At 41.3% G+C, this 26,676-nt stretch overlaps 1 protein-coding gene across 1 annotated transcript in view; it reads left to right on the top strand.

Moving 5' to 3' along the window:
- Positions 1–5,018, top strand: part of NIPBL (NIPBL cohesin loading factor) — a 4,951,262-nt gene extending 4,946,244 nt beyond the window's left edge. The window contains exon 46 of the mRNA XM_044076429.1: positions 4,041–5,018. Within this exon, the coding sequence (XP_043932364.1) occupies positions 4,041–4,406 (366 nt within the window). The 3' untranslated portion in view covers positions 4,407–5,018. The remainder of the gene's footprint in view (positions 1–4,040) is intronic.
- Positions 5,019–26,676: the final 21,658 nt, after the last annotated feature.

Genomic DNA, 26,676 nt, shown 5'->3' with positions numbered 1-26,676 from the left:
CACACATCCACTTTAGATGCTCAGGGGGAACATTGGCTGATTATTACTGAAGGGCCTAGGGGTGTTCCTCAGATTTTGCAGCGACTACAATTATAGAGTGTTGTACAAGGTCTAAGCCTTCTAAGTTTTACAAGGCTGATGTCCCTCTAAAGAAAAAAAAAACAAAAAAACTAAACATGTTTCTCCTGCTCTTATGGACCCTCAGAGTGAATGGCAGAATTTCACGTAAGGTTTGTTTGGTGCCCTTATGGCTTTGAAGCCACCTTAAGAAGTTTCTTTTCAGCCACCCTCACCCCCTGGTCGTCTTTTCTTTTTAAGAGACCTAGGGAACATGATATCTCTGAAGAGGAGGGTAAGGAATCCCTTGCTTATTCTTCTCAGATTCCTTCTTCCTTATTCTGGTTTTGAGGAAGAGGAGTCCACTAGTCCTGACTCTCCTTTTGAAGAGATTCCCTTTGGCGACACAGTTTCCAAAATGATAGAATTTTTCAAATGGGTTTTTGCCCAGGTGCCCTGAGGTTCAATAGAGGTATTACAACCCTTTTGTAAATGGACTGTCCTACACTTTCTGCTGTTCTTCCTCTCCTGGCTGCCTTGTTGGATGCCTTTTCTACTGCATCTCAGGTTCACGATTCTCAGCCCCCTCTTCCCAAAAGGTGCCTGATGACTGCAAGTTCCTTTATATGAGCTGCTTTTGCTAGGGCCATCCTTCATGGGGTCCTATAGTGCTCTGCTGGTCCCTCCTCCTCCCTGTCTTTGTCATAAGACTTTGCACTCTCCCTATTGTAAGGAGTACTGCAACAGTGAAATGGAAGGACATTGTACAGTTGTGTAAAATCTTACTGTAATGGTAAGATGTCATTGTCTTCAGTGCTGCAGTATTCAAGCCCTCCCTCCTCCCCCCTCCCCCCTGGATCGTTTCCATTCTAGATGTGCCTGGTACCTCTCCAGTCCTTGAGCTGGCATTCCTACTGGGGCTGTCAGTTCTAAAGATGGTACGTCCAACATCACATTTATGTCCTATGCTGTACACATTGAGTATATGTGTGATGTACGGCATACTCTTAGCAACCTAAAGGTTTTGGTATACTTACTGGATGTCGAGCTGCCTTTGGAAGGGGCACCCCCACTATAATGAATGCTGCAACAGTGAAGAGAAGGAATCTACCATTATGGAAAGATTTCTGTACTTTCTCTCTAGCTAGAGTACACACAAATTGTCAGAAGTATCAGTATTCATAGAGGTTCTTTATACTTCCTGCAAACATGTTGACTGGCTGCTTTAACGGTCTGTTTTGCATATTCCATTTGTGCACCATGGATGGTGGCTAAAAAGGTTTCATGAAGAATTAATTCACTTATCTTGTCAGTACGTACAAAAGTTTGTACTTTTATATGGAAGGTGCATGGAGCACAATTCTGACCAAGAGGGTGAGTGAATATATGAATGTTTTCAGATTGCCTTTTCTCAGATGGAAGGAGCAGCTTCTTTGGTAGTAAGATGGCAATGATACAGCTACTGGCTCAAATGACTAAGTGCCTTGTCCTTTTCCTTTCCTTAGGTAGCATGATTTGTATCAAGATTGGTGGAATTAGGTAGGAGTGTGGGGGAATAATGTTATGCTTCTTTGTGGCATTGAATTATGTTAAGTTGAGTGCTTCTTCCTTGGACTGAGCTCCTGCTTCACTCCACAGTCTAGTATAACGTCTGCAGAACTGCTACAGCTGCAACCATCCTCTGGTCCAGTCTCCAGTTCTCTGTACACTCACTCGTCAGAAAGACCCAAAAATAAACTCCTTCATTTTAAGGTAGCTGCTGCCTCTTCATCCACTTTTTTTTTGGGAGAAAACATTGCCTTTAGATTTAGAAGTGCTAATTCTCACCCCTGTCTCTTTACAGTTATGCTCAAGAGGAAAGATTCAGTCATTGCATAGTCGAAATGAATACTTTCCAAGCTTTGTTTGCACCTTGATAATCTGTTCATAAAAATCACAAACGGGGGTGGGAGGGGATGAGGCACACTCCTGGCAGAATTCTGAGCTCACTTTGAATATCTATCACCGAGCATGCATGTACAGCTCTCATTCTACAAATATTTAGATTGATTGTCATACAGCATTGACTTTGGAACCTCATACTGGTGCAGCACCTCCAACAGGGTATTCCTGGGTACTTGGTCATATGTCTTCTTCAGATCAACAAAACACATTTCAGCAAGGTTGGCATTATCGAATGACCTTTCCAGTATCTGTGCAAGGGGCAAACAGTAGATTTATTGTTCCGTGACAAGGATAGAAACTTCATTACTTCTCCTGAATCTGTCTGTACTCTTGGATGGAGATTTTTTATCCTGGCATAGACTTTCACAGGGAGGAGAAGGAGTTCTACCTTTGTAGTAGGAATTCACCCTCAAGTCCTCCTTTTGAAAATGCAAACCATAATCTGTTTTCAAGTCTGGAGATACTGTTCCTGTCTTCCATGCAGCACTGAAATGGCACATTAACCATGACACCCCTGTAACATCCCATAAAAAGGCACCTTAATCATGACACCCCAGCTGGATTTCATCCACTCCCATAGCCTTGTTATTTTGGAGCTGTTGAATCATCCCAGTGACCTCATCTACAGAAACAGATTAAGTCTTAATAGCTACCTCTGACTCTGTCTTCTCTGAGAAAAGGGTCTCCTGTGGATTCAGGAGTTCATATTGCCAGAGCATGTTGTAGAACCATATTATTGCATGCATTTATACAGGCTGAGTGTTGTAGGTATCATGAGCCAGGTCATTCCCAAGTTAATGCATATTATGCATACTGTGTATGTGTGTGTGTGTTTATCGTGTGTGTGTGTGTGTGTATATATATTATATATATATATATATATATATATATATGTATAATGTTATATACACGGTGTGCATGTGTATAATTTTATATATACACACACACACACACACACACACACACACACACACACACACACACGCACAAACAAGAAGACACAGCACCTTTATATCATATTAAAGTTAAGCATTGATGAAGCTGTTCTGAGAGAAACTAGTTTTGCTGCAGTTTGGTGGTGGTCTAAAAAACAACTCAAGTTTAAGGCTCATAAAGGTGTGCAGTGCCTTATTTTTGTTTGCATATTTTAACACGTGCACCTAAAGTTTGCCTCTCCTTGTACTTTTGGGTGGAGGCATGCTCACTTGCATGTGTTCTTTTATTTGATAGCAAAGTGATTGTGTTTCTTTCAGGGTCCCTTTTTAGCCATAATCCATGCAGATGTATAATTCTCATTTGTGATAACAGAACTGCTAGGTAAACTTAGGTGACTTTTAAGCTTCCCCCAGGAAGCATTGCTACCTATATGGCTGAAGAGTAATTGTGACGACCAGTCAACATCACCACTGTCAATGATTTTGCTCCTATGAACCACAGTCCCTCTGTTTAACTGCATGGTTGTGCACCATGGGGACAGGATAAACATACCTACAAAGGTGAACAACCCCGCACTTACCAACACTGGTCTTGCGCCTAAAGTCCTGGAATTTTAAACAGTCTCATTATATTGTAACATTAAGGAATCGGGAGTTATAAGTATTGAGTACACATCAACCATAGATAAAGCCAACTGCTTAGCAGTTTTATTCGAAAAGCATGCTTTGACTGATCTTAAATCTTTTAACATAATAAATAGTGTAAACATTTGTTCAAAAATGTATAAATTTTAAGAATACAGCCTGATCAGTTTGAACAATTTACAGGGAGTTAGGGCATTTGGCAATTCACAGTAGTTGTGTAATTATGTACCTTTATTTTAAAATCATTTCTAGTTTGTAACTGTTGCAAGTTTACTGTGTTGTAGTTGTAACTTCCTCATGTTTTTGGTCTTGAAATTGTTGTTTGCCTAAGGAAGCTGAGCTCAAAAAGAGTGGATGTAATTTGTTTTTTTTTTGTTTGTTTGTTTTTGTTTTTTTTTTTTTGTTTTTTACAATAACTAGCATTTTGTAAAGAAAATGTTTGTTTTTCCTTCCCTCTAGCCCTCAAGAAGGTCAAAAAGACTTTCAGACTCTGCAGAAGTGTCATCACAGGATAACGAAACTGTGGATGTTACGGACGTTATTGCAATTCGCTGCCCTAAGTATAAGGACCGACCACAGATTGCAAAGGTTGTGCAAAAAACGAACAATGGCTTCAGTGTTCAGTGGATGGCAGGCTCTTATAGTGGCACCTGGGCTGAAGCTAAGCGTCGTGATGGCCGTAAACTGGTGCCTTGGGTAGACACTATTAAAGAATCAGACATTATTTACAAGAAAATTGTTCTAACGAGCGCTAATAAGCTGACTACTAAAGTTGTTCAGACTTTACGATCACTGTATGCAGCCAAGGATGGCACTTCCAGCTAATGAATATGTACATTTTAGCCAAATTCATTGGAAATGCTTCAAGAAGAAAAAAAAAACTTGAAAAATACAGCTTTCTGGCAAAAATGGACTCTTGTATGTTCTATTAAGAGAGCAGAAATGGAATACGGGACACACACTCACAAAACCCAGTAATAAAAATGTTTAAAAAACATTTTTGTGGGAGCTTTCTTCGCTGTTGTGCAGCCAAAACTACTCAGTTCATTTTTACTCCCACTGTATTATAGTTTAACAAAAATTGTTTATATCTTGAAAATTTTTTTCTGTTAAAAATAAGTGAATGTTGGAAATTAGTCTGTTAATGTTCTTAATAAAGTGTTCTTGGAGTTTAACCTAGAGGCGGATGGCTTTCTTTAGCTTAGCCCAGTTTCCAGGAGAACATTGTTTTCCAGGCTGTAAAATGCAGAATCTCCAGATATATAATTTATTATTGTTAAAAAAAAGCATGCAGTATCTGTGGCCTTTCTGCAGGAGGATTTTTTTTGTAAATGTAGATTTTGATGTATTAGGTCACCCTTAATAATACAAGAAAAGGGATCCCCAGCAACACTGGCGGAACAAATACTGCAATAAATTTTTTACTTCTCTTTGTTACTTGTCTGTTTCCATTTGACTTTCTTATTGTAAATATGTTAAACTGAGTTATTTTGCAGTCTGTTTCTTCTGTAAACAAATTTATTATATCATTTTAAAGTAAGCCATAAAATATTGTTTACAAAATCTGTACAGGATGAAATTTGGACAGTGGTATTTTTATTTGTTTCATATAGAACTTGAAATGTTTTATATTAAACACTGCAATATTTAGTAAAACTGCAATTTAGGAATTTTCTAGCACGTTTTTTTTATATAGTTGGTTATTTTTAATTTACTGTCTGTAATGTGTATGCTCATTGAAAAGTGTGTCTGTTGCACAGCAAGCCATAGAACTATAATTCTTTACATTAATATATAAAAATACTTTAACCAAGCAGTAGGAGGAGTTTGGAACATAGGTCATCTTTGTATATCCATAAGCTTTTATCTGTTAGTTTAATTCACTAATTTGCATGGATTTGTCTTAACCCTTGGATCTTGCAGATATTACTTTTAGCATTGCAGAGTCTCATAATATGATAGAGAGGCATGAGCACACCATTGCCAAATATTAGGGCTAGCAAGGGTAAGCCCCTCTGTTTTACATCCAAGGATTTATGATAGTCTGCATTAGATGGATATTTGGAAGTTCTTTCAAGGAAGCCTGTCAGTGGTTTGTTCTTTTTTATATGGAGTTCTCACTTCCAGCCAGAGCTTACAAGCTGTGTTCTAGCCAGTGCTGGAGCAGCTTTGCACCATGCATGATAGGCATATTAAACATTTGCATTCCTATATGTTCATCGTGGTGATCACTGCTGCAGTGCAATTCATGTAGATGGAAGTTGGGTACAAATATATGGCTGCCCATACTAAAAGATTGCCAGAGTTTGACATCCCCAGAGCAGGACTTCTGTCTTTCTTATGAAGGAGAACATCAGCAGGAACTGAGAAGGAAAAGGGAGAGCATCCCCCACATCATCTTTAGTTTATTTTTTTAGTTTAAATTTGTCAGCTTTTCATATTCTGTCAGCCTTTTCCAAGCAACTTTTAGCATCATTTTTGGAATGTTTTTCTTGCTTTTGCATACTGCTACCTTTAGCATTTTTGACTGTGATATTTTGAGTTCTTTCTCAGGCTTATGACATTCCTGGAAAATGACACCAACAAATCTGCCTGTAGGAGGTAAGTTCAAGTGAAGGGTTGCCACCTTTGTTGCTTCTTCGGTCTTAGAGAAGATCACCCTGTATCTTTCTGTGAGCTTTGTGCTCTCTCTAAAAAAATAAAAATTTGCTTTGTAGAACCTGATGCTTCCAGACTTTGGCTGAGTGCCAAAAGCTTTTGGCTTTGAGCCAAGAAATATTGGTCCCTTCATTTGCATCTGTACTTTTTAGAGACACTGAAAAAGGTTGACCCTACCGATCACAAGTGCCTTCAAAAGTGAAGCTGGGCAAGGAAATTGGTTACCAAGGATTCCATGGGCAGTGTGTGTATGGCTTTAATAATTCTGGCAGTTGCTTTAGGAAGCTTATTCCATTGAGGTGGATTCTTGTTCACCTAGTTCTGACAATTGGCTCTTCTGTTGAAGCTTCTTTGAAGGCTTACAACAGTGATCCAGCTTCAAATGTTCTTTGTGTTTCACTGTTGCAGTCATCACATTTGGGTTATCCCTCCTAGGGTAGCCCTTGGCCAGCCCGAATACCAGAGACTTAGTATTTCTGCATCGGTTGCTGTCACTTGAGTACTGACATCAGGTCGTCAGTAGTATAAAGTAAGGCAGCCGACACCATTACATCAGTCTTTCTTGTCATAGAGCCCGAGGCAGAAGCAGTGCACACAAGTGCGGGTCGGCCGCTACCTGAGTTTCGTCTACCGAATTGAAGTTGAAGTCTTCTAAAGCTAACTACCCCATTGGGGATCCTTTTTTCTTGCACTAACCAATGTCAGAAAAAGTTAATAATTGTCTCACCTGTGGAAAACAAATACCACACCGAGACTTCCACTCTTACTGCATCATTTGTTTAGGCTCGGACCACTACGTCCCTCGTTGTCACTTCTGTGCTTTGTTCAGTGCCAGAACTATCCGTCGTCTGGCCCTTATTCTAGCCGGATATTGCCACTTATAGTTCTTGAACTCTGATATAGCTTCGGTAAGCCATCTGACAGCAGATCTTCTGAAAAAAACATAACGATAAAGACAGAGACCGCACAGGTCTAAACCAACCGACGTTTCCGTTAAGCTAGTCGTCAGTTCTCTGGTCTTCAGTGAGGCACTGTCACAGCCCCTGATGCCTGCTTCTGTTGATTTGCAGGCTACTACCAAGACCCTTTTGGAGTCCGGTATGCCGCAAAGCTCATCTTCAACTAAGGATCCTGTGGTCGACTCAAACTTGGATGGGTCCGGAGCCACTGAGCAGGCACCGGTTTCCGAGGAAGTCCTTCGTACTACTGAATCTCAACACAAACTGATGTCTTCTTTCGCGACTACCGTTCTTTCTAAAACTACCGAGTTTCTTAGGCCAAGGGTACGAACCACACCCAAGAAACTGACCCACTCTCAGGCGCCTGCTACCTTGCCTCTGTCTCAAATGCTTAAAATGGCAGAAGACCTTATCATGCTGATCAGGGGAAGCCAAGCTACCCTCTCCAAAAGTAAAAGAGATGTGTCCCCTGTAGTTTTGTCTGAACAAGAGTCTGATGAATCTGATGCATTTGAATATGAAGACTTGCAACCCCTCTCCACTTTTGAGGATTCTGATGCAGAGGATTCCATTTCTTCAGCCTCTCCCCCAGAGGATTTTTCCTTTGGGGAAACCATACATACCTTAAGAGGGTGCATTTCCAGTAGGAGAGTCAGGACTACCCTCAGTCTAAAAAGAGACTTAGGGAATTCCTGGATCTTCCACAACACAGACCTTTGGCCATCCCCCCAGTCCTGGATGTTGTGGAGGATGTTTTTCTCGAATCCAGCTCGACTCCTGACGCCCTTGCTCCTGCTCCCAGAAAACCAAACTGATACTAGAGAGTCCCTGACTCCCACAAATATCTTTTTAAAAATCCTACAGCTGACCCTGAGGTTATTTCTCAAGGGCCAAAAGGAATTAAAGCAACCTCTACTAAGAATCCCACCCCCTCAGACAGGGATTTCCGAGCTTTGGACAGATGGGGTAAGAAAGTATACACTTCCGCTATTCTTGCTGTCAGGGCACTAAATCGTCAGTTCCATATGCTGAAATTTCAGCAACGTACCTTGGAACTCCTTAAACAAAAAATGTCTTCCTTTCCTGCTTGGGCAGAATCTAAAGATTTACAAGAGTAATGCATTCTGCAAGTCAAGTAACTAAATACACCTTGTACTGTGGTTTTGACGCCCTAGAAGCTTCTTGCAGGGCAGCAGTCACTGGATCTGTCATTAGAAGGCATGCATGGCTTAAGGAACAGCCCCTGCCAGATCATGTCAAGTCTAAATTGTTAGATCCCGCCTTGCACAAAGATAACTTATTTGACACTAAGGCAGAAGATGTCTTAAAAAATATGGAAGAAAAAGCAAAATCTATGCAAACAGTTAAGGATTTCTTGCTTGTCCACCCTCTAGGTTCAGCAGGCATTGTCCCTTCAAACACTGGTCCTTTCCTGCTCCCAGTAAACCGGCCCAGCCTAGGCCCTGTGGAAGCAGACCCCCCCCCCAGACAGCAGCCCCAGGGAATGCAGAGATCTAAGCAGTAGACTGCCTCCACTTCAAAGCTAGGGAGTTCTAAGCCTCCCCCGTATGGTAAAAACTTGCAATGACTCATCTCCTCCACCCCCTCCCTCTACCCACCTTCACTTACCCCTAGGAGAAAACTCTCCTTTCACTCAAGCACCTTTCACCATTACCAAGCACCACTGGGTTCTGAACATTGTGTCTCAGGGATACAAATTCTCCTTCCACACCCAACCCCAAAAGGGTTCCCAGATCTGTCACCAAATCAGTGGGCAGAGGCTCAAAAGCAAATCTTTTCCCTGCTCTCTATTAGGGCAGTAGAGCACGTTCCTACATAACAGATAGGCCAAGGTTTCTATTCCAGACTTTTTCTGGTGCCCAGAAGAGAGGCTACCTGGCGCCCCATCCTCAGTCTATCCATTCTCAACAACTTCCTGTTGATCCTTGATCCCAAAATTCAAAATGTCCACCCTCTAGCAGCTGCTACCCATGCTGTACAAGGACGCTTGGCTAGCCACCCTAGATCTAAAAGAGGTCTACCTCCACATTCCTATCAGGGAATCTTGCAGGAAATACCTCCGCTTCAGGACAGGATCTCAACACTTTTAGTTCTCTGCGCTTCCCTTTGGCTTATCTACTGCTCAGAGTGTTTTCACAAAATCTCTGGCTCCGGCCATTGCTTTTTCCAGACAAAGAAATATTCAGATTTACCCATACTTAGACAACTGCCTTATTCAGGCAGACAGCCAGGAGAAGCTGCTTAAGCACCCGGCCTTTGTAGAGACCCCACTAACCTCCCTAGGGTACACAATCAACAAAAAGAAATCCAAACAGGTGCCCACCCAAAGGATAATCTTCCTGGGAGCAAGTCTGGACACACCTTCCCAGATGCCATATCATACTCCAGAAAAACAAATTTTCCTGACAGCCTACTTCCCTCAGCTAGCCACCAGGCCCCCCCACCTAACTGCAAGGAAGATCCTGCAAGCTCTGGGGTTCATGGCATCTTGCATACTACTCATTCCATATGCCAGATTGCATATGTGGAAACTTCAGTGGTACCTAAAGAGCTTTTGGTGCCAACACTCTCAAGACCTGGAAAGTCTTCTATCTATAATTCCTTCTCTCAGAAAAGATTTTCTTTGGTGGGCAGCAGCATGCTCCCACAACAAGGGAATGCCTTTCTCCCCACTCCCCGCCACTCAGACCCTCACCACAGACGCATCAGACTATGCTGGAGGTGCACACCTGGACGGCAGGTGCATACAGGGCCAATGGAGCCCACAGCAAATCCCTCTGCACATCAGTCAGAAAAAGATGATGGCTGTGCAGCACGCCTTGATAGCTTTCAAGCCCCTTCTCTCTCTCCAGGGGCTCTCTTGATCAAAACAGACAACACCACTGTAATGTGGTACATCAACAAACTCACTCCTACCCTCTATGCAGGATGGCCAATGAGCCTTTGGCACACAGCCTCTGCCATACAACTACACCTGTTAGCACAATTCCTACCAGGCTCTCTCAGCTCTCTGGCAGGCCAATTAAGCAGAAAGCTTCTGGACCCATACAAGTGGCAACTCAACAGAAGTACCTTTACCTTAATAACTCAGAAATGGGGAACCCCGAAGGTCGACCTCTTTGCCTCCCACACCAACCATCAACTCAGCAAATTCTGCACCAGGGAGCATCACTGCATGGCTTGGAAAGTGGATGCCCTGTCCTTCCCCTGGGTCAATCTATTGGTCTATGCTTTTCCTCCCCTACTTCTCATCCCCAGGGTACTGCTCAAAATAAGGGAGGAAAAACCAAGGACCATTTTTATAGCCCCAGACTGGCCCTGCCAGCACTGATGCACAGCCTGTCCTCGCTACCCCCATGGCATCTTCCTCAGATTCCAAACCTCCTGACCCAGAAGGAAGGAGAGTTCTTGCATCCCCAATTGCAGACACTCAATTTGGCAACTTGACTTATTCCCTAACCCCAAACCAATCTGCCAACCAGGCCACCCAGAAGGGCAACAACACCAGCTTGGGACCTTAACATTGTATTGGAAAAGCTTACCCTGCCCCCTTTCATACCAGCTTCTTCTGCAGAGCTAAAATTTCTCTCCTGGAAGACAGCATTCCTTCTGGCCATCACTTCAGCCAGGAGAGCCTCTGAGCTGCAAACACTCATGGCTGTGGAACCCTTTATCATATTTCATGCAGACAGGGTATATCCCTCAGAACTAACCCATCCTTCATGCCCAGGCTGGTGTCCAGTGTGGCTCTCAACCAATCCATTCATTTGCCCACCTTTTTCCCTAATCCCCAGAACAAGGGGGAAAGGATTCTTCACTCTCTAGATGGGCACAGACAGCTCAAATTCTATCTACATAGGACTAAATCCTTCAGAAAGTCTGATAAATTGCTGGTTAGCTTTGCTGCAGGGCCAGAAGGCAAAGCTATCTCCAAACAAACCATTTCCAAATGGGATAGCACACTGCATCTATTTCTGCTACAAAGAGCATGGCAAGCCTCCCCCCAAGGGGCTCAGGACACACTCCACCAGGGCAGCCTCCACTTCTGCGGCTTTCCTGAGCGGAGTCCCCACCAGGGACATCCTGGAGGCTGCCACCTGGACATCTGTTCACACTTTTACCAAGCATTACCACCTGCCTCTTCTCCAAATCCAGGGCAGGGTTTGCCTCTGCAGTCTTGCAGGATATCTTAGCTAGCCCCTAGTTTCATTGACTGCCTTCACCCTTTACCTCAGCTTTGGGAATCAACCCAAATGTGATGACTGCAACAGTGAAACACAACATAGTACAGTTGTGTACACTTACCATAAATGTAGATTTTCGAGTGTATTCACTATTGCAGTACTGGTCCCCACCCCCCTCCATCCCCCTTTTCTTTTCTTTCTCCTTTCCTTTCAAGGGACATATTGCTATTTATTTTCCACTGGTGGGGTTTCTTCCACCAGACCCTGGCCTCCTACTTGGGGGCTCCTGACAGGTTAAGGCAAGAAAAACTGATTTAATGGCGTCGGCTCCCTTACTTTATACTACTGACGAGCTGACGTCAGTCTTCAAGCGACAGCAACCGACAAAATACTAAGTCTCTGGTATTCGGGCCGGCCGAGAGCAACCCTGGGATAACCCAAATGTGATGACTGCAACAGTGAATACACTCAAACATCTACATTTATGTTAAGTGTACACAGCTGTACTTTTCTTTTCAAGCTTCTGCAGGTAATTTTGCTACATTGCACTCATAGATTGCCATCTTAAGGTATAGACCTAAAAAGAACATACACAGTTTGTGGATTTTCCAGCACTTTATACTTGAGCCCTAAGGTTGCTGGCAAGGACATTAGTATTTTGGTGGTTTGCAAAAGAGCCATGTTGCTCATTTCAGGACTGACATCCTTCCATTGGGATGTATGCCATCCATCAGCATGACCCAGCCCAGGCCATATTTGATTATAAACCTATAGTTGAGTGAGTATGTGATTATTTGGTAGAGGGGCCAGTACACTGATGCTGCCCCCCCTCCCCCCCCTTCCCGGCAGAGCCTTTTTACATTGGTTACCATGCCTTCAGGTAACAGAAAAAAGGAGCCATTACCAGAGTAGTTGACCTACTCAGATGTTTGTAGAGAAGAAGAACAAGGTCTGCTATGTTCAAGTAGCTTTATTTGACTCTTGGTTACAACATGGATGAAGAGGAATCTCTTTGGCCTTTGACAATTTCCCCTTCTAAGACATTATTTCAGTTCTGAAGCCTCTTAATTCATTCTTGTCTGTATCTCCTTTTTTTCTCTTTTTTATACACTACCCATAGCTTTTTATGGAGTCCTGGAATTTTTTGGGCTGCCTTCCTTAAGTGACATAAGCAACATAAAAGGCAAAAAGTAAGTAACATTGACAGAAAGATTGATCATATAGCTTGATGTTCTTTGTGTTTCACTGTTGCAGTCATCACACTTGGGTTTCCTACCAGGAGTAGCCCTCAGTCAGCCCGAATACCGGAGTCTTAGTATTTCTGCATCAGTTGCTGTCGCTTCAGGACTGATGTCAGGTCGTCAATTGTATAAAAACAGGCAGCCGACGCCATTACACCAGTCTTTCTTGCTGAGGAGCCTGAAGCAGAAGCAGTTTGCACGAGTGCCGGTCAACCACTACCTGAGTTTTCATTTCCGAAATTGAAGTTGAAGTCTTCTAAAGCTAAGTACCCCATTGGGGATCCTTTTTTCTTCCTCTATCCAATGTCAGAAAAAGTTAATTATCTCGCCTGTGGAAACCAAGTACCACACCGAGATTTCCTTTCTTACTGCGTCACCTGTCTAGGCCCAGACCACAACGTGCCTCACTGCCAGTTTTGTGCTTTGTTCAACGCCCAAACTGTACGTCATCGGGCCCTTACTGTAGCTAAATATTTTCGCTCTCGATCTCCATATTCCGAAATGGCTTCGGTAAGTCATCCGACTACCGATCTTCCAAAAAAATGTAAGGATAAAGACGAGACAGACCGCACAAGTCCAAAACTGCCGATGACGCTTCCGTTAAGCTAGTCGCCAGTTCGCCAGTACTCAGTGAGGCACTTTCGCAGCCCTTGAGGCCCGCTTCGATGGATTCCCAGGCCGCTACTGAGACCAGTTTGGAGTCCGGTATGCCACGAGACTCTTCTTTGACTATGGAACCTGCGGATGTCTCTACCTTGGATGGTTCTGGAGCCGCTGTGCAGGCACCAGCTTCTGAGGAAGTTCTTCGCACTACCGATATTCGACACAAACCGACGACTTCTTTTGTGTCTTCAGTTCTTTCTAAAACTACCGAGTTTCTAAGGCCCAGAGTACGAGCTACGCTTAAAAAAACGATGACCCAAACTCAATTGCCTGCTTCCTTGCCACAATCACAGATGCTTAAAACAAAGGAAGACCTTATCATGCTGATTAGGGGAAGCCAGCCTTCCCCTGCTAAAAGGAAAAGAAACTTGTCCCCAGTAGCTGTATCTGACCAAGAGTCCGATGACTCTGAGGTTTCTGATTATGAAGACATGTCCTTATCTGCTTATGAGGATTCAGATGCAGAGGAATCCTTTCCTTCTGCCTCCTCTTCAGAGAATTTTTCTTTTGGTGAAATCTTACATACTTTGAGAGAGCATTTCCATTGGGAATTGCCAGGATTATCCTCGGTCCAATAATAGACTCAAAGAATTTTTAAATTTATCACAGCACAGACCCTTGGCTATCCCTCCTGTTCTGGATGTTGTGGATGATGTCTTATCGGGTCCAGTCTAACTCCTGATACTTTACCTCCTGTTCCCAGGAAACCTGACAAGTACTACAGAGTCCCTGACTCTCTCAAATTTCTTTTCAAGAATCCTAGTGCTGACCCAGAGGTCATCTCCCAAGGACCTAAAGGAATTAAAAGCAACTACAGCCAAGAATCCCACTCCCTCAGACAGGGATTCCCAAGCTTTAGACAGATGGTGTAAAAAAGTATACACCTCTGCAACTCTTGCCATTACAGCATTAAATTGTCAGTTCCATATGCTGAAATACCAGCAACATATTATGGAACTTGTTAAGCAAAAATGGTCTACCTTCCCTGACTGTGCAGAAAATAAAGAATTACAGGAGCTTATGCATTCTGCAAGCCAAGTCAGCAGGCATACCCTGCAATGTGGGTTTGATGCCCTAGAAGTGTCTTGCAGGGCAGCAGTCACAGGTTCTGTACTTAGAAAGCATGCCTGGCTTAAGGAACAGATCTTGCCAGGCCATGTCAAATCAAAATTATTGGACGCACCTCTGAACAAAGACGATCTGTTAGGTACCAAAGCAGAAGAGGTTTTAAAAAAGATGCAAGAAAAAGCTAATTTTATGCAGACAGACATTTTGCAAGTACAGCCTCCAAGATTCAGTAGGCATTGCCCCTCAAAACATTGGTGCTTTCAAGCCCCCTCAAGGTCACCTCAGACTAGACCTAGGGGAAGCAAGCCCCCCCCCCCAGACAACAGTCTCAGGTTATGCAGAGATCTAAGCAATGGAGTACTTCCACTTCAAAAATAGGGAGTGCTAAGCCACCCCCTTATGGAAAGAATTCGCAATGACTTCTCAACTCCTCCTCTCACCTCTGCCCAATTGCTCGTGTTCCTAGGTGGAAAACTTGCCTACCATGCAAAAAACTGGGCCTCCATCACAAACGACCGATGGGTCCTCAACATATTATCCCAGGGGTACAAATTTTATTTCCACATGCTGCCAACCCCAAAAGGGTTACCAGATCTTCCACCAAACTAGTGGGCAGAGGCACAAAACCAAGTTCAGTCCCCACTCTCCATAAGGGCAATTCAGCCTTTTCCAGCAGAACAGATAGATCAAGGTTTTTATTCCAGACTTTTCCTGGTATCCAGAAAAGAGGGCACCTGACACCCACTCTTAGATCTATCCATTCTAAACACCTTCCTGGTGGTACCAAAATTCAAAATGCTCACCTTACAGCAGCTTCTCCCCATGCTGCCAAAGATGCCTGGTTAGCCACTCTAGACCTAAAGGAGGCCTATCTGCATATCCCAATCAGGGACTTTACGTTTCAGGGCAGGATCTATGCATTGTCAGTTCTCTGCACTTCCCTTTGGCTTATCCACTGCTCCCAGAGTTTTCACAAATTGTGTGGCACCAGCTTTTGCCTTTTGCAGACAAAGAAATATTCAAATATACCCCTACTTTGGCTACTGCCTGATTCAGGCAGACAGTCAGGAAAAGCTGTTGCAGCACCTGACATTTGTAAAGGACCTTCTAACCTCACTGGAGGTACACTGTCAATAAAAGAAATCCAAAGTAGTCCCCAGTCAAAAAATTGTAATCCTGGGAGCAAGCTTGGACACAGCATCCCAGATGGCATTCCTTACTCCAGAAAAACAAGCCTATCTGACAGGCTACTTCTCTCAAATGGCCACTAGACCCAGTTATCTGCAAGGAAAATCCTGCAAGCTCTAGGGTTCATGGCCTCCTGCATTCCACTAATTCCATAAGCCAGACTGCATATGAGGAAACTTCAGTGGTACTTAAAAAGTCTTTGGTGCAAACATTCTCAGGACCTGGAAACTATCACACCTGTGATACCTTGTTTAAGGAAAGAGTTCCTTTGGTGGGCAGCAGCATACAACCACAACAAGGGACTTTCCTTTACACAACCCCACTCCGCCCAGACCCTAACCACAGATACATCAGACTATGCCTGGGGTGCACATCTGGATCGCAGGTGCATTCAGGGCCATTGGAGCCCAAATCAAATTCATCTGCACATCAACCAGAAAGAGATGCTAGGTGTTCAGCCCACTCTGACAGCTTTCAGATCCCTACTCTCTCCGCGGCTTCTAATCAAAACCAACAACATCACAATGATGTGGTACATCAACAAGCAGGGGAGAACCCACTCTTACCCATTCTGCAGGCTAGCCATGACCCTTTGGAACACGGCCTCAGCCATGCATATTCACCTACAAATCCAATTCCTGCCAGGCATCCAAAACTGTCAGCTTAAGTAGAAATCTCCTAGACCCACATGAGTGGCAATTAAACCACAACACCTTCAGCCTTGTGACCCAGAAATGGGGTACCCCAAAGGTGGACCTATTTGCCTCCTCCTACAACCACCAGCTCAGCAAATTCTCCACCAGGGAACCTCACCGCAAGGCCTGGAAAAGTGGATGCCCTGTCCTTCCACTGGGAAAACCTCTCAATCTATGCATTCCCCCCCTTCCTCTTCTTACGAGAGTACTACTCAAAATAAGGGCGGAGAGACCAAGGGCAATCCTGATTGCCCCAGACTGGCCACGCCAGCACTGGTACCCACTACTGCACAGTCCGTCTGCGTCCCCCCCATGGCACCTCCCTCAGATTCCAACTCCTAACTCAGCAGGAAGGAGAGTTCTTGCATCCACAATTGCATACCCTAAACCTAGCAGCCTGGCTTATTCCTTGACTTCTCCAGTGGCCAGCCTAAGCAAGCAGGTCCTGGATGTTATACATGAAGCCAGACGAGGGGCTAACAAACTTAAGGCCACCAAGAAGAGTCCCTACTTTTGCTTGGGACTTTAACTTTGTGTTGGAAAAGCTCATGCCCCCCCCCCTTTTGAGCCTGCAGCTTCAGCAGAGTTAACATTTCTTTCTTGGAAAACAGCCTTGTTTTTGGCAATCACTTCAGCTAGAAGAATGTCTGATCTACAAGCACTTATGGCTATTGAACCCTTCATCATTTTCCATTTTGACAGGGTCTCCCTCAGGTTAGCCCTACTTTCATGCCTAAAGTGTGGTGTCCACTGTGGCTCTCAACCAATCTGTTCATTTTCCCACCTTTTTCCCTAAACCTCAAAATAAGGGGGAAGTGATCCTGCACTCTTTAGATGTGCACAAACAGCTCAAAGTCTACCTGGATAGGAGTAAGCCCTTTAGGAAATCTGCCCAGTTACTAGTCAGCTCTGCACCAGTGGCAGAGGGGCAGGGCCATATCAGAACAAACCAACTCCAAATGGATAGCACACTGTATCAATTTCTGTTACAAACACCATGGAAAACCACCCCACTGGGGGTCAGCCGGGCTAGTCTAACTGGATATATGTCCATTTTCAGTAGAGGCCCGGGGAGAAAAGCTCCAAGACATATGCAAAAATGCAATATAAAAAGAAGTACAATAAAGATACATACAAACTGAAATATAGAAAGTAGTAGCAGTTAGGAAATAAAACAAAAAAGAAAAACTTTTTTTTTTTAATAATAGGTAAACATTCTTATAACAATACTAACTTCAATACTAGCAATAGATAAACATTCTTATAACAATACTAACTTCAATACTGCAGCTGCGCTTCGCAAGGACCGTAAGGAGGTATGCATACATAAAGATGACTGGTTGTTATTAATGAGACATAGGAAAGTTAGTCTGGATTAGTACAGGAACATAACCAGTGTGTATTGAGATATAATTTAGGTTTCTTTTTAAAATAGTGTAAGAGAAGACAGAGAAGTGAGATCAGTAGGTAGTAAATTCCATAGCTTTCCAACAGTATTAGAGAACAGGGTATCACCTGCTGAGTTGTTGGATCTGCAAGTGTTAAAAAGAAGTTTGTTGGATGAGCGTAAGTTTATAGGATTACTGTAGGGGGTGAAGAGACTTGAGAGTATTTGAGGGTTGATGGAGGGTCTTGTGGGCTATAGTAAGCTGGAGAAATTGTAGATGGTGTAGAAACTGTAGCCAGCCATGTTGTTTTAGATTAAGGCAGTGATGAGTTCTGAAAGGAGAGGCAGTAGCAAATCTGGCAATATTGTTATAGGATACTGCTAGTTTGTTGAGGTTGTTTTTAGAAAGATTTGTATAAATGGGTGAGGCATAGAGCAGAGTAGAGATTAGGTGAGTTCTAGCTATAGCAGCCCTAGCTACTGGTGTAAGAAAGGGTTTGATTCTATAGAGGGATCCAAGTTTCTTGACCGTTTTTATAGTATTGTTAATATGCATGTCAAAGTTGAGGTTATTGTCAATTGTTATTCCTAGGAGTTTAGTAGTTGGGTCGGGAGAGTACCATTGTTAGATGTGAGTGTGAAATGTGTGGGTGTGGACTTGCGGGTTGGTGCGAAGAGTAGCATTTTAGTTTTTTTGGGTTTAGGAGGAGGTAACAGTGTGTGAACCATTGTTCAACAGTATTAAATGCTATCTGGGTAGGGGGTTATAATTCAGTTTGAGAAGTAGCTGCGCAGATGATAGTGTCATCCGCATATTGAATGCATGTAATATGTGGAATTGCTAACAGAAGATCATTAATATAAATGGAAAATAGCAGCGGACCTAATGTGGAGCCCTGAGGGACTCCAAGGGAGATGGGAAGGAGATTAGAAAGGTTGTTGTGCCAGAGTACTGCCTGCTGTCTGTTTTCAATGTAAGATTTGAACCAATTAATGGCTAAGGGAACAAGTGATAGAGATTTCATTATATGTAAGAGGAGTTGGTGATCAACCATGTCAAAAGCTTTGGATAAATCAAGGAATACTGCAGAGGAAAGAATACTTTTGTTGCGGTTTTTGTTAATTACAATCTGTGAATGATAACAGGGCAGTGGTGGTACTGTGATATGGTCTAAAGCCGTGTTGACAGTTGGCAAGTAAGTCGTTTTGGAGAAGGTAATTAAGAAGTTGCTTATGGATACACTTTTCCATGATTTTTGCCAAAGGAGATAGCAGAGCTATAGGATGGTAGTTAGACAAGTCATAAGAATTACCACCTTTGTGTAATGGAATAATGTGAGAGATTTTCCAGATGGATGGGATATTTCCTTCGTTTATTGTTCTATTGATCAGAATGGATATGGGGTAGGCAATGGCTTTAGCACCTTTTTGAAGGTATTCTGCTGGGAGTTGGTCAGCTGAGGGGGTGGTAGGTTTTAGTTTTAGGAGAAGGGAGCATATAGTGAAAGTAGAGACAGGTTGTAACTGAAATGAATGGGGAGTGATTGAAGATGAAGTAGGAATATTAGAGGTATCAGGAGATAGGTGGCTGGCAAGAGATTGGATGGCATTGGTGAAGAAGGAATTAAAGGCATTGGCAGTGTGAGTGGGATTGTCGGGGTTGGAGCCTAGTGGGTTGGGAGTGATGGATTGTCCTGGGTAAAGAAGTTTGTTAATGCTCTTCCAAAACTTTTGTGGTTTATTATGATATGTCTGCTGTGCTTGGTGGTAGAAGGTTTTTTTGTCTAGTATGATGGCTTTTTTAGTACTGTTTCTAAGTTGCCTAAAGGTTTGGTGATCTAATGGATTCTTAGTAGTTTGCCATTTTGTCCAGGATTTGTTTCTCAGAAGAATTTTTTGCCTAGTGTCATTAGAGAGCCAGGGGGGTGGTTTAGTTTTACATCTAATAGAGCGTGCTTGGGGCATGGTGGTTCAGGATGGCTAAGAATGTGGTATTGAAATAGGCTACTGCTTCATCTAGTAGGAGAGATTTTAGTGGTGACCAGTTACATTGAAACATTTCTGTCTGGAAGAGTTCAGGATTAAATTTCTTACTGTTGCGTACACTTCTGAAAGTGTTAGGGTAAGCTAGGTTAGTTTTATATCTAATAATATAGGTGAGGGTGTGGTCACTTAGGTCATCATGGAGGGTTCCTACCTTGTACGTTTGATGAGGATTATTAGTAAGTATCCAGTCCAGGGTACTTTCTTTGTTGTTGGGTTTATTAGTTCTGGTGGGGGAGATGATAGTTTGTGAAAAGCCGTGTAAGTTAATATGGGTGGTGGGGTGTACATTACTACAGGACTGCCAGTCTATGTTAAAGTCTCCTAGGATTATAGTTTCTTGTGGATGATTAAAAGAAGTCCAGCTAAGAATATTTTCAATGGTATTTATGTTATTTCCTGGGGGCAAGTGTAAACAAATAACATTTATGGCTTTGCAAGAGTTGATTTGAAGTTTGGAGATAAGTATTTCAGCTCTATTGTCTAAAGGTGGATTAAGGTCTATAGTGCTAACTTGTAGTTCTGTTTTATATAGGATTGCGACCCCTCCTCCCTTTTTGGTAGTGCAGTCATTTCTTATGATATTATAACCCGGAGGGGTTAATTCATTGTCTTATGTTAATGTTATGATATATGCATTCATATGTTCATAACTAAGAGAGCTTCATATTATTGAGTGGCATGGTGTTAAATGTCATGGTGAAAGAAAAATTCAAATGTTGCTTTGCATGTGTAGTGTGCTATACTAGAGATATTGCTAGTAATTATGAAGGTGTGCATTATCTCCATATATGCATTAGTGTTTACCAAAGCCATGTGACTTGAGCTATTGCATGACATCAAGTGAACCATACAAGAGGTTGAAGAAAACAGTCTTGCCCTGAAAATTGTATAGCATGAAAGATGCTGATTAATTATGTAAAGTATAGTTTTTTCATATGTATGTACATGGCTGAATTTAAAGAAGGAATTTCGTGCTGTCATGCAAAAAGCCCAAGTCTAGCTGAAAAGCATGCTGTGACACTGTCTAGGAAAGAAAAATAGAATTGTGGGTTAATGTAAAGCCTGAATACACTGACTTATCACTGTACTTCAGACGTCTTACTGGTAATATTGCTGTTTGTACCTTTTAGTAGCATTTACTGTTCACAAGATATTTCTGTTTGTGGGGTGTAGATTTTTATTTTTTTTTCTAGAAAATGCTCTAGAATGTTAAAGGTATGCTTAAACTGTTAGTGGTGTGGCATGAACACTCAGAAGTGTTAAATTATTTTTTGTTTCAGCACGTCTTTCCATGCTGTCTTCACTTAATCTACAATTGCATTATTAATTTTGTGCTAACCTATAGAATTTGGCTCTTACTCCTCTCTCTCTTTATCAGGGTGTTTGTCTTTCCTGATCAGCTTGCTAAGATTGCTGCACCTATCCTTTTTATTTATGGAAAACAGTGGACACCTTTGCCTTGTGCACCTATTGCCTCCTACTTGTATCATCCTTTGTTTCTTTGCTGGGTAAAACAAAAAAATTCAATTTGCAGTATCTCCTTTGGCTAATGGCACACGACTTTAATTCATCATATCATTTTTTCTCCCCAGTTTTGAATTTGGTTAGCAGTCTGAACAAGTCCATTCCACAAAATTGGGAGCTTTTTTTTTTTTTATGATCTGCCCCTTTTTTAAATACCTTTATTAAATTATCATTTAAGACATAAGCAAACATACATTGACAGAAAATAAAGCATAGCAACATTTTTTCTTTCACTTACATTATAATTACCTATCTTTTCCTTCTTTGAAACTGTCATCAGTCCAGCATTATATAAATAGCTGAATTCCTGACTTCCCTAAAGTCTCGCTCCTTTTTCACTTGAATATTATTCTGCATGTATTGTTCACACAACTTCCATTTATTTCTGTGTAATTTGCTCCTTCCCTTTTCTAAGGATCTTGCTTTCATTTTTTTTAAATCTCTTTTAATACTTCAAATACAGTTGATTTAGACTCAGATTTCCATTTTCTAGTAATTACTTTTTTGGCAGCCAGTAGAATTAAGCTTAAATCCTAACTATGTCTAGGCAATTCAGAGCTTGTGTCCCAGCTCAAAAGAATTGTTTCCTTAGTTACAGCCATTTACTCACCAAATATTTTTGAAAGAGTAGTCAAATCTGCCAATTCATCACACTCCCAAAACATATGTTCCCAGTTACCTCTTTTCTTCCCCATCACATCTCCAACATTTGACATCTACTTGAGGTAACATACTTTGAAGTCTGCTTGGAGCGTAAAAATACCTATGCAAACACTTCCAAGCAAAGATCCATAGCCGGCCTTAGGCATAGGCCAACTAGGCAGCCACCTAGGGTGCCGCTGTAGTAGGGGCACTTTTCCAGTATTTATTTGGTGTAGGTAGACTAGGATGGGGGCACCGGGTGGTGTGGAGCCCTTTTGCCTAGGGCACCAGTTGACTTAAGGCCACTCCTGCAAAGATCTTAAACCTTCTTGGGAGCCATACATCTGTCCTGCTGTTATACACTTGTAAATTGCTTTTCCAATCCTTTCTAATCTCCTCTGATTTGTTTCCTATAGTTGTCATGCAGTCTTTTATATGCCGTACTAATTATCACATTTTAACAGCAGATTCTATTCTAAAATTCCTTCCCGAGTAAGTCTTTCACTTAATTCCCCTGTCCTGTTTTGTTTGCATGTACTGTGATAGCAATCCCTGACAAAGGAAAGCAGTCTCTAGCCTACATTCGAAATGTTGTCTTGGCCTCATCCCACTCTTACCTTTCTCTATAATTATTTACTCCCAAACCTTTATTCCTTTGCTGATTTTCTCCAGTAAATTCCAGCCCCCTCTTCTGTTTTCTGAAACCCAGTTTGCAATCATCTTTGTTGGCAACATCATCTTTCCCCATTCTCATGCTGGGTTAATTCTTAGAAGACTTTCTGTTACTATATGAATTTTTAATACTTTACATGGTGGTGGTTATTCTGCTTTCAAAATCCCACTCTCTCTCTCTCTCTCTTGAACTCTGTCTCCCTGCCTTGTCATCTTCCCTTTCCATTTTGAATTATAACCTTCTGCTTATGTTATGTACATAAGCCTTAACTATGTACTGCTAAAATATCCCTTCAAGTAAGGTGATCCTAAAACACCTTGGTCTATTGGAAGGATCAGCATACCCTACTTGATGTTACTTTTTCCTCTGCCAGATAAATTCCTTCAACTCTTAATTATGGTCCACAACTTCTCCTCTGGTTGATAAAAATATGCCTGACCATTATATAAAACTAAAGGGACTAAAACATTTCACTACTTGTATCTGACTGTCCATATCCAAAAAGAAGGGCTTCCAGTTTTTCAGGTTTTCTATGATCTTTAGTCTCTTCCCACATGTCCTTAGCTGCCAAATCAGAGTTTTTATCCATGCTTCCAAATATTTTATCTTGTTTTGTCAACTTAAATATGGGTATTGCTGAACTCATTTGTGTGTAGTTGCATAAAAAACTTGGAACTGTCTCAGAATGTTCTACAATACTGAGATGTCCTTTTTTTAATCCGGTACAAAATAATATCTGCAGATAAACCCAACTTTTCTTGATTAGCATACCAATTGTATCCTTGAGTTTCTATGTCCCTTATCTTCTTTGCCAGTGGTTCTAAATGTAACACAAATAAAGGGGAAAGAGGATGCCCTTTTTCTATGAGGAAAATCAACTTATCCCAATTAAATTTTAACTTCAGCTCATTTCCCTTATAAACTTACTTCAGTCCCATTATCACCCACACCTTCTCAACTGGTTGATAAAAATTTATTTTATTTATTTATTTATTTTGCATTTGTTGACCGGGCTAGTCTAACTGGATATATGTCCATTTTCAGTAGAGGCTCGGGGAGAAAAGCTCCAAGAATGAACAGTGACAAAGTTAACAATATATAAAAGACATTGAAAATCATAATGCAGAGGTAGCATTAGTCAAGAAAAATTATAATAAAATTTTAAGCAATAAAAGTTATACTACAAATTATACTAAAAAATTGTACTAAACACAATAGTAGGTATGAGCAATACCAAATAAGAGAGTAAAGCCCTTATATTTTATTCTCTTACTATGAAGAAAAGAGTAGTAACTAGATTTGGAGGCAAAGGTTAGAGGAGTAGGGATAGGGGTAAGAGCAGGAAGGTGAAAAATATATCAGTCTGGGTTAGCAAAAGGAGAAAGCCAATGAGTTTTATAATATTCTTTAAGATGTTTTTTAAATGAAGAAGTGGAAGCAAGGGTTGATAATTCAGAAGGAAGCTGATTCCAGTTTTTACCTGCTGTGTTTGTGAAGAGAGAGTCACCAGCTTTGTTGTTGGATTTAATCGAGGAAACTAGGAGCTTATTAGCAGAGCGTAGTGTAGTCAGATTTTTGTATGGTATAATCATATTAGTGAGGATAGGTGTGTTGTTGGGGTGGTATAGGGTCTTTTGAGTGATAAGTAATTGTTGATAGAGTATATGGTTCTGCAGTTCTAGCCATTCAAGTTTTTTGAGGTTGAGGCAGTGGTGAGTTTTAAAGGGGGAGCATGTGATGAATCTAGCTATGCTATTATAACAGGTGGAAAGTTTGGAGAGGTTGTTTTTAGATAGGTTAGTGTATATAGCAGAGGCATAGAAAAGGGTAGAAATTAGGTGGGTCTGGGCAATAGTTTTCCTGGCAGAAGGGGTAAGGAAGGGTTTAATTCTATAGAGGGTACCAAGTTTTTTGTTAACTGATTTTATGGTGGAGTTGATGTGCTCATCATAGTTGCAAAAATGCACCTGACCTTATCTAAAACTAAAGGGACTAAATTATTTTCACTCTATATCCATAATCATGAGCTTCCAGCTTCTCAGTTTTTTGTATTCTCTTGTGTTGAGGCTCTTCCAACATTTCCTTAGCTACAGGAATGCAATTATTGTTAATCCTTAAGTCTAAATAGTTATGTCCTCATATGTATGGGTTCTGCAGAACCAATTAATTTAGTGGGTATGTAAGTTTAATGCTATAGCCATTGATATGTTGTCAGTCTTCATCGGTTCTTGACTGATGGGTTACGGTTCCGATCCTAAGCAGTCGAGAATAGATGAAGATTGACAACACATGGAATGTTATAAGACACAACTTCTTTTTTTATCTTAATTTACTTTATATCATGAAAACACTTGAAGCTGTCTCAGAATGTTCTTCAGTGTTGAAATGTCATTTTCTTCAGATAAAGCCAACTTTTCATTGATTGCCATTACAATTACATCCCTATATTTGAGTCTGTTTTTGATAATGGTTTTAAGTATAAACAGATAAGAAAATGGAAGTGGGCATCCCTTCTTGGTTCCCCAGTTTGTTGACCATGAACTCTCCCACCTAAATTCTTGCCTCTGACCCTTTATATATTCCCTGTATTAACAGTATTATTCTATTAGGAAAGCAAGTGCTACCATTACCCTACTCATAACATCTCAGCTGATCCTTCAAGTGCTCTCCCTTCATCAAGACAGATAAACAGTTATGTCCATTTCTTACTCTGTGCCTCCCTCTGTTTCATTATCATTCTGCTAATGTCAGATGTTTGACTCTCCTCATCAAAACTACAGTGATCCTTTTGTATTAATTTTGGCAACACCTTTACTATTCTCTTAGCTAATACAGATGTAAACACTTTATAATTATGATTTAAATGTCTCAGAAGGTGAGTCTGAAGGGTCATCTTTATTAAATTATCTCTTATGACATAGGCAATCATACATTTATATAAAAGAAAAACTGCACTGACATAATCCCAGCAGCAAGCGTTTTACATCACAAACCATACTGACATAATCCCAGCAGCAAACATTTTACATCACAAATCACACTGACAGAATCCCAGCTCCAAACATTATACATCACTTATAATGTACCCAGTCATTGTCAGTCAAACATTACATAGCTCATTCAATTCCTGTTTTTTTTCCTATGTGATTTTCTCCTACCCTTTTTTTTTAAGATCCCATTTCCAGTTTTTATCTGTTATTGCATGCACTACTTCTAGTACAGTTGGTTTTGACTTTGATTTCCGTTTTCTAGTAATTGTTTTTTTTTTTTTTGGGGGGGGCAGCCACCATAATTAGACTCTGCAAGGCCTTACTATGTCTAGGCAATTCCAGTTCTGTATCATAGCTCAGAAAAAACATTTCCCTAGTTATACCAATTTGCTCAACCAGTATCTCTGACGGAGTAGTCTGCAGGTAATTTCTAAATTCTGCCAACTCATTACACTCCCAGAAAATGTTACCAATTACCACCTGTCCCCTATCACCTCCAACGTTTGCTTTCTACCTGAGAAAAGATTTTCTGGAGTCTACTTGGGGTATAAAAATATCTCTGTAAACATTTCCAAGGAAAAATCCTAAATCTTATACATTTTGTTGCATATTTGGAAGACATATTTTGTATCCCCATTGTTTCTTTGTGAATTACTTTTCCAGTCTCTCTTCCCAATCCTTTCTAACCTCCTCTGATTAATTCTTATAGTTATTGTGCAGTACTTTATATGCTCTACTACTAATTCCATTTTTAACAGCAGCTTCTATTCAAGATTCTGTTAAAAACTGTGCCAGTACTGCTTTTGCATATTGTCCATATTCCTGTTTGCAGTCATCTTTATTGGCAGAATCTCCTTTCTCTATTCCTCTATTAGCTTAGTCCTTAGAATACTTGATGCTATTTTATGAATACAATATTCTTATGATTATTGTTGTTCTCCTTAACGGTCTGCATCCAAAATCCCTTCTCTCCTAGTTTCTTGAGTTTCCTCCTTGTATCATCATCATCATCATCCCTTTCCACTTTGAATTCTAGGTTTTTGCTTGTGCTATATATAGGAGCCTTAACTGTGTAGTTCTGAAATACACCTTCAAATCGGGTAATCCCAACCCGCTTTGTTCTGTTGGAAGAATCAGTTTATCCCACTTGACTCTT

The sequence above is a fragment of the Protopterus annectens genome, chromosome 1.part0 (genome assembly GCF_019279795.1).
Source record: "Protopterus annectens isolate FY-2018-M chromosome 1.part0, PAN1.0, whole genome shotgun sequence".
NCBI lineage: Eukaryota > Metazoa > Chordata > Ceratodontiformes > Protopteridae > Protopterus > Protopterus annectens.
Note: the sequence above shows the minus strand (reverse complement) of the source record. Positions and strands in the feature narration are given on the sequence as shown.